Source organism: Stomoxys calcitrans, chromosome 1 (genome assembly GCF_963082655.1).
Source record: "Stomoxys calcitrans chromosome 1, idStoCalc2.1, whole genome shotgun sequence".
In the NCBI taxonomy this organism is placed as follows: domain Eukaryota; kingdom Metazoa; phylum Arthropoda; class Insecta; order Diptera; family Muscidae; genus Stomoxys; species Stomoxys calcitrans.
The window spans coordinates 234505897-234519848 of record NC_081552.1 but is presented as its reverse complement, the minus strand read 5'-3'; the positions used below and the strand labels follow the sequence as shown (position 1 = coordinate 234519848).

Genomic DNA, 13952 nt, shown 5'->3' with positions numbered 1-13952 from the left:
TTCAGAAATATGAGCGAATGCCATCACTTATATCAACTAATTAGAAACTTTTATTCTTTGCATATTCAAAGAAATTGTTGGGAGAACTTTTCCTACTTTGTGCTTGGCAACTCTAAATTTCTGGCATTCACTGTAAAATGATAGACCTTACAGTTTTGAGGTTTTGTTTTCACTTTAAGTTTTATTTTTAAAATTTGTTCTTTCTGGTTTTTTTTTGTTTTGTTTTTCTGAAATGAGCTTAACAATTATTACATTTCTGCTTTTTTTTTCCACATTTTTGTTGAAGTTTTAGAGTTTATATTTTATTTGAGTTCGAAAAATACACATATAGCAGAGTTGATTGATTGATTGATTGAGGCGATTATATTGTATATTTATTTTTCAAATTTCAATGCCAATATTTATATTTATATATAGAATAATAATTTATACATATATAAAAAATATCTATATTATTCTCAAAGAGTTGTTGCTGCTTCATTTGGATTTTGTTTTTTAAAAAAATTTTCTCTGTACGTTTTTACTTAAAATATAGGGCTTATTTAAAAAAATTCTATAATATATTAGTTTGATAAGGGAAACAAAAAAAATGTACAGTAAAAAAGGGAAACTTAAAACATGGCAGACTATTTGAACACAAATAGTAGTTTGTTATAGTTTTTCGTGTTTTTCTTTTTTAATTGTTGCACTTTTTCTTGAGTTATTTTCATAGGTCAGGCGGAGGGCAAAAATAAATTGTTTATTTATAAAATTGGTTTCATTTCGGTATTTAAAATAAAAAAAACAAATTATTGTAAAAAAAATACTTAAAAACACTTGTTTTGTTATAAAAAAATAACATTACAAAATATAAATTATGTTTTTGTTTAGTTTATGAAAAAAAGAAGGTACCACAAGAAATTATAAAACACATTCTAGCCTAACAATTCGTTATCGAATTGCCACAAGTCGTAGGACCATTTCATGAGTGAGGGGGGGTCTAACATTGCGCAGTGCATAGCATTCAAAAGTAAAGCTGTTATCAATTCACAAAACATTTTGATTTAGTCGACATCGTAGGGTTCGCTTCAAATTGTTTTCTTCTTCGTTTTTCTCTTTTTTTTTTGGACAAATAAAATCAGTTAATAATGTGTTGGCGGTGGTGGTGGTGTCTGTTTGAGTTTGTATTTATGTGTGTGTGTGTGTGAGTGGGGCTTTAACTAAAGACATCACTTTGGGTGAGTTGGGTGTTTAATACCTAAATTGACCCTTCTTTCCGCGCTCGTTGTGGTACACACGCAGAGGCGAATAATTGCTGCCGTTGCCGGTTCCAGTGCCATGACCGCCCAAGGTGCCGCCAGTGCTGCCATTGCCTCCGGCCCCATTGGCAAAGGTCTGTGAAGCTGAGCCCGACATCAGATCGTCCAAATGCACTGGCTTGGCAGCACAGCGGGGAGCCAATATCAAGTTGTAGATAACAAAATAGGTTAAGGCCACAATGCAGGCCACCACGGCCAACCACTCGAACTTGATGCAATCATCCTCGCTGAAGAAACCCGTCTCGTCCTCATGTACCAAACTGATGATGGCTCCAATGCCTTTGCCCAAACCGAAGAAGGACAAAACAGCAATGGCCTGCCCCGTGGCAGTGAGTTTGCGCGGCATGGCATGGCGCATATACAAAATAATGGTGATCCAGATGACCCCTATGATGACTGGTTCGAAAATCTCCATAATATTTGTCAGCCATTTGGTGTCCACACTGGCGAAGGCGGTAAAGCGTATGATGTACATGGCAAAGCCGGCAATGAAGATGTTGGAGTGACCACAATACTCAATGAATTTGTCCACATTCAGGAAGAGCACCAAAACCAGCAACAAGCTGGCAAAGTATACCGCATAGTCGCCAATGAAGGACCACAACAGATACGAGTGAATGCTGCCCCAGAAGGTACCAAACAGAATGGCCACCAAGGTGAGTACAAAGATTTCAGGACTATATTTGCGTATGGCAGACATGGGGTAGACCAGCATGCCTGTCTTGGTGTGCCACCACCATTCGGGCGGGCTCAAAGGCATTTGGGCGGCAAACAGCAAAACAATGGAGCCAATCAGGAAGCAAATAATCAAGACTATGAGCACAACGTCCACTCCTCCAGCCTCGGCAAAGATCAGTTTCAAGGGACTGAAGAGCACCACATAGCCCAAAGCACCCCAGGCATATTGGCGGCAAACTTCTCCTCTACCCTCAGAGGTTTCGCGCACTGCAATCACTATGGCTGTATTCAATAGGGTAAATGAGGCCAATGCGAAAATGTCTCCCAATATGCGAATGGCAATATAGGCTCCATAGGTGACACCCACATCTCCCTCTGTGGCTACACACTCTGTGTGGGTCATAAGGCTGCCTTTGGCATGATAGGGATTCTTGAGTTGGCATTCAATCATGGGGGTGCATTCGGTGCCATTTTTCAATTCCACCATGTAGTTGACCTGCTGCAATGGTATATGACATTGGAAACCCTCTGTAAAGAAAAACAGAATCAATTTTCGTTCTCAATAAAACTCTTCGGGAAAACTCAAAACTTACCCAAAGGATAGTGACACCATTCAGCAGCATGGGTATCATTTTCCACATTTGTGGCAGCTCTCATCACAGTGTGCACATTAATACTGGGCGTATCATCGGTGTATACATGGCAGTTTTTGATAATAGTGTTTCCATGTTCATCCATACCGGTCATACAGATATGTGGGGGTTCCACATAAATCTTACTGGGCGCTGATTTCGCTGCCCTAGTTTGTCTCGCCGCCACTTCACCGCTCATCACTTCGCCACCACCAAATTCTGCATTGCGTCTTGCACGTAAACTTTCAGTTACCGACGATATGGCCTCATCTTCATAATCAAACTCCGAACTGTGTTCAGTGGATGGCGAAGGTGTGGGTATACTTTCCAACCAGGGCGTGTACATATTCTCATATTGGTTGGGGTTTTGACAGGTATAAGTGCAATTGGTCAAATCAAGACTGCCCACCTTTTTATCCCAATGACGGCAGCTGGATTCGGTGGAGCAACTTTCTTGAAACATAATGGCGCCATTTGAGTCACAGGCAAAACTGACCATAGGCAGATGATCCTCTTTGCGTGATACTTCAGGTACCGCCACCAAACAGGCATATATCACACTGGTTATAATCAGACAGATGGCGGTGAGAATTCGCAAAGTTTTGCCAAAGCTATTGGGATTCTTGGCAGCCACACGATCCGCAATGGGGCCCACAATCAATGGACCCAATATTGAAACGAATGCGGCAATAATGGTAATTTCACGATATTCCGAAAAGTACAGGCCCAAATCGATGGGTTTCTGGCTATTGACGATATGCAGGGCGGTGAGACCTGAAAATAAGAGATTCGATTTTTAAGTATAAAATAGTAGGATCAGAATATCACTTTTTTATGGTAGTTACTAAGGTAAGACTTGTTGATATAGGCATGATAGGTACCTTTGGAAATTAGATTCAAAACTATTCATTACTAGATGTTAGTTCAAAAATCTCGTGGATTCAAGAACAAAGCCATCAAAACCATGAATTGTGAAGTCTCGCTACGATTTTAATACTAAATTTCCCGAACGACGTGTCGCAGAGCGACACCACTTGCTACCGTCTCGCTACGATAGTTAATTGAAATTCCTTGTGATGTGACCAATTCTGACCTAAGTTGCCATATCTGGTGGCCGACGACTATGTACGTGTTGTTGCTATATACGCTTCTGCAATTTTTTTGCGCTTGAGCATTCCATTAAGGAACAGCGGCAAACTTCTCACATATCCATGAGTGCTGTCCGGTTATAAAAGGGGGTTCAAGGATAAGGGACCTCCTTTTTATAGCCGAGTCCGAACGGCGTGCCGCAGTGCGAAACCTCCTTGGGAAAAAGTTTTTACTTGGCTGTCATTCCAAATGGTACAGTACCTCATAAATGTCGCCAGCATTAAGAGGGGAAAATCACCGCTGATAATTTTTTTCTCAACCAGGATTCAAACCCAGCCTTTCAGCGAAATTATAACAGGACAAAATAGTTAAAGTACACAGATGGCTCGCATAGGCATAGGCGCAGCATCGATCTCCGGACCATATGGGCAACTAGGATCCCTGGTCACCATGTGACTATTAACTAGAATTCATTTAACAGAAGGTTGTGAGCACTCGAAACATCTGCGGGGTAAACACTCGACTCGTAACATAGACACATTACTATCGATGGAAAAGATAACCCTAGGAGCGGTTATAGGAATTACAAGTAAAAGCGTGCTAAGTTCGGTCGAGCCTAATCTTATATACCCTCCCCCATGGACCGCATATGTCGAGTTCTTTACCTGGTATCTATTTTTAGGTAAACAAAGGATAAAAGAAAAAAATTGCCATTCTATTGGAGATATATTAAGTTACGGTTCGATTCGGACCATAATTGAACTGACTGTTGGAGACCATAGAATAAGTCATTGTGTAATATTTCAGCCAGTTCGAATAAGAATTACGCCCTTTAGGTGCTCAAGAAGTGAAATAGGCGGATGGGTTTACATGGGAACTGTATGAGGCTATAGATCGATTCAAACCAATTTGACACGTAAGTAAGGGTCATGAAAGAAGCCGTTGTACAAAATTTTAGCCAAATCGGATAGTAATTGTGCCCTATAGAGGCTCAAGAAGTTCAGATCCTAGATCAGTTTGTATGATACTATCGATTCAGACCGTATTTAACACAGTTGTTGAAGTCACCAAATCGTGCAAAATTTCAGCCTTATCGAATAAGAATTGCGCCCTCTAGTGGCTCAAGAAGTCAAGATCCAATATCGGTTTATATGGCAGCTGTATTAGATTATGGACTAACTTAAACCATACATAGCCCAGTCGTTGGAAGTCATGACAAAACACGCCATTCAAAGTTTCAGCCAAATCAAGATCCAAGATCGGTTTATATGGCAACTATATCAGGTTATGGACCAATATGACCCATTTACAATACCAGCCGACCTACACTAATAACAAGTATTTGTGCAAAGTTTCAAGCGCCTAGCTTTACTCCTTCGAAAGTTTGCGTGCTTTCGACAGACGGGAGGACGGGCATGGCTAGATCTACTTCAAATGTCATGACGATCAACAATATATATACTTTATAGGGTCTTAGACGAATATTTCGAAGAGTTACAATCGGAATGACGAAATTAATATACCGCCATCTTACGGTGGAATGGATAATAACAGGACAATCGGGTCAAAGTACACAGATGGCTTGCATCTATGTCCGGTCTTAAGTCATAGTAGGAATAAGATACAGGGAACTGGTTTCTTTGGGGCATTCGAGGTATTAAGTGTACTGAATATAGGCAGATTAAAATCTTGAATTCCATCATCAAATGATGTTGAGGTTGTAGCAGTGTGTTGTGTTCTATCTTTCATCTGCTTGGTTCTGTTGAGTATCCAGATCCAGGAACTCTGCGACTAAGTTGGGATCTGTGTCTGAGTCGAGTGGGTCTGGCCGGGCAGTTAAACAGGCGACATGTGTCGTGTAGTATCTGGTCACAATCGGGACATGCATCCTGCACGTTGGCATCAATACTTGCTCTGTAGGAATGGAGGCGGTTGTATTTGTTGAGTTGAGCCAGAACTATTCTGGTTTGCCTGGCGAGGTCAATTTCTTCAGGTGCAATGGGAGATGGTCGTTCTCGAAGGACCACATTTACCCAAAAGCTGTTCACCATGTCTGCATGAATGTTGTCTACACCCGCTTGATTGCCGACTCATAAAATCCTCTATTTCCTCGATCTTACCTCGCAGGCCATTACAATACAATTGCTAGAAAGATACACTTCACGGCAATATTGGGGCTGGGGTGCTGCTGTTGCGTATATTGACGCACGGAAGAGGTTGGATGGTACATTGATGATATGTGCCGATATTATTGAAGGCTCCGGGGAAACTAACCAGAGAGACAAGCTATTGAGGAGTCCAAGGATTCACTAATAGAAGTGGAAAGTAGAAAGGCTCCACGAAAATTAGGAATGTCAAATAATGAAACACATGAACCAAAAACATGTAAAAGCGTGCTAAGTTTGGCCGGGCGGAATCTTAGGAAACCAACACCATGGATTCTGCTAAAAATTTATACAAACCAAATTTAGTTGAAGGGCATGATTTTATTCTACATACCAAGCTTCTGTCAAACCAGCAAAAATGAAAGCTTCTAGGAACCGAACAAGGATAAACGAGAGACCGGATTATATGGGAGCTATATCAGGTTATTGACCGATTTGGACCGTACTTGGCACAGTTGTGGGACACCGCAGAACGGCGCGTGCAAAATTTCAGATAAATCGGACAAAAATTGCGGCTTGTAAGGACTCAAGAAGTTAAATCGGAAGATCGGAATGTCAAAATGTGCCGATTGAAAATGCACAAATAATGAAACACATAAACCAAAAACAAGTAAAAGCGTGCTAAGTTTGGCCGGGCGGAATCTTAGGAACCCAACACCATGGATTCTGCTAAAAATTTATACAAACCAAATTTAGTTGAAGGGCATGATTTTATTCTACACACCAAACTTCTGTCAAACCAGCAAAAATGAAAGCTTCTAGGAACCGAACAAGGACAATCGAGAGACCGGTTTATATGGGAGCTATATCAGGTTATTGACCGATTTGGACCAAATTGACACAGTTGTTGGACACCGCAGAACACCGCGTTCAAAATTTCAGTTAAATCGGACAACAATTGCGACTTCTAAGGACTCAAGAAGTCAAACCGCAAGATCGGTTTATATGGGAGCTATATCAGGTTATAGACCGATTTGGACTTTACTGAATACGGTTGTTGAAAGTCATAACAGGACACTATGTGCAAAATTGCTGTCAAATCGGACAAAAATTTCGGCTTCTAAGGGCTCAAGAAATCAAATCGGGAGATCAATTTATATCGAGCTATATCAGGTTCTTGACCGTATTTACCACAGTTGCTAGAAGTCATAACTGAACACTTTCTGCAAAAATTCAGTCAAATAGGACCAAAATTGTGGCTTGCAGGGGCCCAAGAAGTCAAATCGGGAGATCGGTTTATATGGAAGCTATATCCAAATCTGAGCCGATATGAACCATTTGCAATCCCCAACGACCTACATTAATAGTTAGTATCTATGGAAAATTTCAAGCGATTAGCTTTATGCGTTCGACCGCTACCCTGATTTTTTACAGACGGACGGACGGACATAGCTAGATCGAATCAGAATGTCAAGACGATTCAGAAAATACGTATATTTTATGGGGTCTTAGACCAATATTTCGAGGTGCTACAAACAGAATGACTAGGTTAGTATACCCCCATCCTATGGTGGTGGGTATAATGAAGGTAAACAAATAAAATTTTACATCTTCAATGAGGAAAACTGTAAAAACACTCAAAAAATTGTATGTCATCTAATTGCTTTCCGTAGTCTTATTTTGTGAATCCTGGAGGAATCGCAATGGGCCACACTGTGGTCCCTGTAAATAATTAGACATCTATATCGTTGTTCACAATACATACTTTAGCTTTGAAATAGGTTTAATTGACAGTTTTTCTTTTTTTGAACTATCATATAAACCAATCTTAAGGCTTCAATGTCGGGTATAATTTTCCTTCAACCTAACCTGGCATAAATTCTTTCATCTAGAATCAATTTTTGTTCTCAATAAATTTTTAAAACTGCACAATCAATTGTACGAGGCGTAATGGAAAGTCACATGCAAAATTTCAGCCACATCGCATAAGAATTTTAGCCTCCGGAGGCTGATACAGTCACTTTCGACAATCGGTATCTAAGTATTATAGCTGGAGCAGGCAACACATCGATGTGGTACATATTTGGCAGTCAAGTCAGTGCCCACTCGAACCACATTTGGCCCGTATGTAAAGGGTGATTTTTTTGAGGTTAGGATTTTCATGCATTAGTATTTGACAGATCACGTGGGATTTCAGACATGGTGTCAAAGAGAAAGATGCTCAGTATGCTTTGACATTTCATCATGAATAGACTTACTAACGAGCAACGCTTGCAAATCATTGAATTTTATTACCAAAATCAGTGTTCGGTTCGAAATGTGTTCATTCACCGTAACGTTGCGTCCAACAGCATCTTTGAAAAAATACGGTCCAATGATTCCACCAGCGTACAAACCACACCAAACAGTGCATTTTTCGGGATGCATTGGCAGTTCTTGAACGGCTTCTGGTTGCTCTTCACTCCAAATGCGGCAATTTTGCTTATTTGCTTATTTACATATGTTAGGCAGGGAACATCACACGAAAGAAGCCAATTCAGGGGATTGTCCTCAATTTTTGTTCTCAATAAACTTTTAAAAGTAAAAAATTGGTTTCTTTTTCATACTTACCACTTAAAACAAAGAAAGTTACAACTTTCAATGATATCAGAGTCCTATTGACTCTAGGCTTAGTCGCTCCCATGTTGGGTTGATTGGATTTGTGTTACTATGCTCCTGAATGCAACTAATTTAAATTTATGCCCTTAAAATAGCTGGAGTATTGTAAATCACTCAAGGTTTTATTATATCTGGCGGCTGGAGCTCTAGCAGCTCTCCTTAGGAAAGGGGTAGTCCAGGGATATGAATTTATTATCGTTCAGTTTTCGCTGTGTTTTGTTATTTTCTCTGTGAAATATCTAAGAAGAAAATCTGAAAGAGAAAGAACATTTTTTAAATTAAAAATAAATAAACAAAAAAAATGCAAATAATTTTTATAATTTTTCAAGTTCATAAAACTTTCATAAGAATATGCAATATATGTATCTGATATTAGCTAGTAATGTTTTTCTTGACCTTTCTTTGTTTGTTTTGCTTTAAATGTTTTGATTTGGCCTTTGTTTCGTTTTGTAGTAAATATTACTTGTTGTAGTTAATATTTGCTTTCCGCAGGTTATTATAAACATGGAACTTGAAACATTAATTGTATACAAAGCCTTTGCCTGACTGATTTCGGATATTAGCCAGACAGGAATATTTTAATATATAACAGCTGGCCTGTTCTGGTAAAACGCAATTTTTGACCAGACGCAGTGTTTATAATATTCGTAAATTTAAAACCTCATTAAACAAGAATTCTTAATAATGGGTAAAACGGATTTGTAATGTTGCAATGACTAAGCAGCATATATACAAACAATTTTGAAAGGTGCTGAAAGAAGTACATATATATCGAAAAACAATCAATATTTGTTCTTAATAAAAACATGTAAAATTTGATCGTATTCGTTGAGCTGCATTTGCTGCGTCCATACGAATAAATATGATACTGAGAAAGACCTTACACCTATGGCAATCGTTGGTGGTTCAAACCATGGCTGCTGTTGAGCAAGCTTCAAGCTAAACTTCCTCGCTTAAACCTCCAAACTTTCTCGGAAAACCATTTAATCTCTGGGTAACGCATTTCTGAATAAAAAAACCACTCTCAAATATCATTGATCTCTCAACCAGGTGGTGGAATAGTTCCAAATACATATTTTTTGGATGCCGGGCCACAGATATATCCCAGGGCATAGAGCAGACAAGCTTCAAACATTAGGAACTTTCAAACACATTCCAGAGGTATTTAAAATTAGAAAACTCTTCCAGATGCGTTAAAGACCAACGAATCACAAATGGCTCAAATGTGGGCTTTGCGATTTTGCTCCAAGATTACGTGTCTCACGCTTTACTGTCGCTGTCTAGAACAGTAGTCTCACTCATGAATGATCACTGTTTGTTTTGAAAACCTGCTGATAGACTGTAGGTTTCAAATAATGATTTCAGCAGATGAGTTATGTTGAGATTATAGAAGTGTCGTGGAGGAGAAAACTATATTTGAATGATACGAATTATGGCCCCAGGTACTAAAGATGCTGAACAAGGAGCTTTATCATGTTATGGACCTTTTCAGACCACACATGGCACGAATTTCATAGAGAAAAATCTCGCATAAAATATCAGTTAAAACAAATATGAACAAGTAAAAGGCGTTAAGTTTGGCTAAGCTGAACTTTTGATACACACCACCTAGGGTATACAAGTAAACCAACTTTCGTCATAATCCGATAGGTCTTTTTGGTAGCTATATTCAAATATAGACCGATCTGAACCATATAGGACACGGATGTCCAAAAGCTAAACACAACTCACTGTCCCAAGTTTCAGCGAAATCGCACAATAAATACGCCTTTTATGAGCCCAAGACCTTAAATCGAGAGATCGGTCTATATGGCAGCTGTATTCAAATCTAAACCGATCTGGGCCAAATTAGAGAAGGATGCCAAAGGCCATATCGAAAATCGGTGTCCCAAATTTTGGAGACATTGGACAATAAATGCGCCTTTTATGGGTCCAAAACCATAAATCAAGAGATCGGCCTATATGGCTGCTATATCCAAATCTAAACTGATCTGAGCCAAATGTCAGAAATATGTCAAGGGGCCTAGCACAATTGAATGTCCCAAATTTCGGAAAAATCGAAACATAAATGCGCCTTTTACGGCCCCAAAACCATAAATCGAGAGATCTGTTTAAATGGCAGCTATATCCAAATCTGACATGATCTGAGCCAAATGTCAGAAATATGTCAAGGAGCCTAGCACAACTCATTGTCCCAAATTTCGGCGAAATCGGACAATAAATGCGGCTTATATGGGCCTAATACCTTAAATCGAGAGATCGGTCTATATGGCAGCTATATCCAAATCTGGACCGATCTGGGTTAAATTGAATGTCGAAGGGCCTAACAGCCTAACTAGCCATGTTCGTCCGTCTGTCTGTTGAAATCACGCTACAGTCTTTAAAAATAGAGATATTGAGCGGAAACTTTGCACAGATTATTTTTTTTTGTCCATATGAAGGTTAAGTTCGAAGATGGGCTATATCGGACTATATCTTGATATAGCCTTCACATAGACCGATCCGCCGATTTAGGGTCTTAGACACATAAAAGCCACATTTATTATCCGATTTCGCCGAATTGTGGGACAGTAAGTTGCATTAGTCTCTTTGACAATTTTCTGCAATTTGGCTCAGATCGGTCCAGATTTGGATATAGCTGCCATTTTAGTGTCTTAGGATCATAAAAGCCACATTTATAATACGATTTTTTTTGAAATTTGGTAGAGAGAGTTGTGTTAGGCCCTCCGACATCTATCTGCAATATGGTCCAGATCGGTCCAGGTTTGGATATAGCTGCCATATAGACCGATCTCTGGACTAGTGTCTTAGGGCCATAAAAGACACAGTTATAATCCGATTTCGCCAAAATTTGGTAGAGTGTGTGGTGTAGGCCCTTCGACATCTTTCTGCAATATGGTCCAGATCGGTCCAGACTTGGATATAGCTGTCATATAGATCGGTCTCTCGATTTAAGGTTTTGGGTCCATAAGAGACGCATTTATTGTCCAATGTCGCTGAAATTTGAGACAGTGAGTTGTGTTAGGCCCTTCGACATCTTTCTTCAATTTGGCCCAGATCGGTCAAGATTTAGATATAGCTGCCATATAGACCGATCCCTCGATTTAGGATTTTGAGCCCATAAAAGACGAATTTATTATCCGATTTTGCCAACATTTGAAACAGTGAGTTGGGTTAGGCCCTTCGACAACTTTCTGCAATTTGGCTAAGATCGGTCAAGATTTGGTTATAGCTGCCATATAGACCGATCTCTCGATTTAGGGTCTTGGGCCCATAAAAGACGCACTTATTGTCCGATTTTGCCAAAATTTTGAAAAGTGAGTTGTGTTAGGCCCTTCGACATCTTTCTTCAATTTGGTCAAGATCGGTCCAGATTTGGTTATAGCTGCCATATAGACCGATCTCTCGATTTAAGGTTTTGGGCCCATAAAAGCTATATTTATTTTTCGATTTCGCCGAAATTTGAGACAGTGAGTTGCGTTAGGCCCTTCGACAACTTTCTGCAATTTGGCTAAGATCGGTCAAGATTTGGTTATAGCTGCCATATAGACCGATCTCTCGATTTAGGGTCTTGGGCCCATAAAAGACGCACTTATTGTCCGATTTTGCCAAAATTTTGAAAAGTGAGTTGTGTTAGGCCCTTCGACATCTTTCTTCAATTTGGTCAAGATCGGTCCAGATTTGGTTATAGCTGCCATATAGACCGATCTCTCGATTTAAGGTTTTGGGCCCATAAAAGTCGCATTTATTGACCGATTTTGCCAAAATTAGGGACAGTGAGTTGCGTTAGGCCCTTCGACAACTTTCTGCAATTTGGCTCAGATCGGTCCAGATTTGGTTATAGCTGTCATATAGACCGATCTCTCGGGTCAAAGGCCCATAAAAGCTATATTTATTTTTCGATTTCGCCGAAATTTGAGACAGTGAGTTATGTTAGGCCCTTCGACATCTTTCTTCAATTTGGTCAAGATCGGTCCAGATTTGGATATAGCTGCCATATAGACCGATCTCTCGATTTAAGGTTTTGGGCTCATAAGAGTCGCATTTACTGTCCGATATCGCCGAAATTTGGGACAGTGAGTTGTGTTAGGTCGTGCGACATTATTTTTTAATTTGGCTCAGATCGGTCCAGATTTGGATATAGCTACCATATAGACCGATCTTTCGATTTAAGGTTGTGGAACCATAAAATTCGCATTTATATTTCGTTTTCACTGAAATTTGACACAGTGACTTATGTTATACTTTTCGACATCCGAACTTAACACCTTTCAAACTATGACATTTTAACATTCTTAGGTAGGTTTGCAATTTGGTTAGAATATTGAAATTGTCTTCTTTATGCGAATTCCACAGCAAAGCTACAGCAGACAGTATGGTGTGTGTGGTGTCTTGTCTTGCTTGGCTACAACAAATATTTAAATATGAAATATTGGAAGAAAAAAATGTTGTAGTCAAGGTGTGCAAGTAAAATTGGCTGCCTATGCCATCGATATGGTGTAGCTTTTGTTGTCTTCTCTCAACTTGTCGTCACTTCAAATTTCCGTCCGTCTGTACATTGTGTTCATTAGTCTGACCAGTCCCACTTTTGTTTATTTACACGATCTAAAAGTTTTTTTTTTTTATTTTGCATAAAAAACACACTACACCTTTTTCCAATCACCTTTTTTTTTTTGAACCTCAATGGAAATGAATGAATTTTAGTTTTTTTTCCTTTGTTTTAAGGTAGGCATTGTAAGAGTTTTTTTTTATTTATTTATTTTCTAGTGCTACCATAAACACTAAAGTTTACTTTTAACTTTTTTTTTTATTCGTTTCAGTTCAAATACTACGCATGCGTGAAGGCAGAAAAAAAGACGCTTAATAGAGGCATAATGCATATAGGCATTAGGTCTGTTGGGGTTTACATGGCAGTGGGAGGCAGGTGAGTCATTGCATCGAATCGCCAATATATGCGTTTTTTATTACTGTGGTAAAAAGTCGTCAAAAAAAGCCACACCACCACCGACAGACGGACAAAAAGCTTTATGGGTTATATGGTTTATGACAACATTGATTGGGGCAAAAAAAAAAAAAACTTAAAAAACAACCTTTTAATGATTTTGTCAAAAGGTTTGAGCATTATTTTTTTATTGAAAATCATAAAGTGGAACTGTGTATGAATTGTGTGAATGACTGCCTCTGAAAAACGGGAAAACGCATGCCAGAAGTTTTTTTTTCTACAATTTAATATGGTGTCTTCAACTTTTCTAGGTTAGGCTTTGAGTTTGAAGAAAAACTTAAGGGGAATCATTCGCCGCTCTTTGGATCGTATATAGAAGAATACGTTTGAAGAATTGTCCAAAAAGTAATTGCGGATTTTTCATATAGTCGGCGTTGAGAAATTTTCTAACGGCTTGTGACTCTGTAATTGCATTCTTTCTTCTGTCAGTTATAAGCTGTTACTTTTAGCTTGCTTTAGAAAAAAAGTGTAAAAAAAGTGTATTTGATTA

At 39.1% G+C, this 13952-nt stretch overlaps 1 protein-coding gene and 1 long non-coding RNA gene across 2 annotated transcripts in view; one reads left to right on the top strand and one right to left on the bottom strand.

The window, feature by feature from the left end:
• The window catches only part of LOC131997886 (uncharacterized), a 124344-nt gene that overhangs the window by 22623 nt on the left and 87769 nt on the right, over window positions 1-13952 (top strand). Inside the window, exon 2 of the long non-coding RNA XR_009398474.1 lies at window positions 13281-13384. This is a non-coding gene — a long non-coding RNA (uncharacterized LOC131997886). The remainder of the gene's footprint in view (window positions 1-13280; window positions 13385-13952) is intronic.
• The window catches only part of LOC106091485 (uncharacterized), a 109441-nt gene continuing 95650 nt past the window's right edge, over window positions 162-13952 (bottom strand). The window contains exons 2-4 of the mRNA XM_013258023.2: window positions 8413-8712; window positions 2570-3382; window positions 162-2504 (exon numbers count right to left, since the gene is read on the bottom strand). Of these exons, the coding sequence (XP_013113477.2) occupies window positions 1231-2504; window positions 2570-3382; window positions 8413-8485 (2160 nt within the window). The 5' untranslated portion in view covers window positions 8486-8712 and the 3' untranslated portion in view covers window positions 162-1230. The remainder of the gene's footprint in view (window positions 2505-2569; window positions 3383-8412; window positions 8713-13952) is intronic.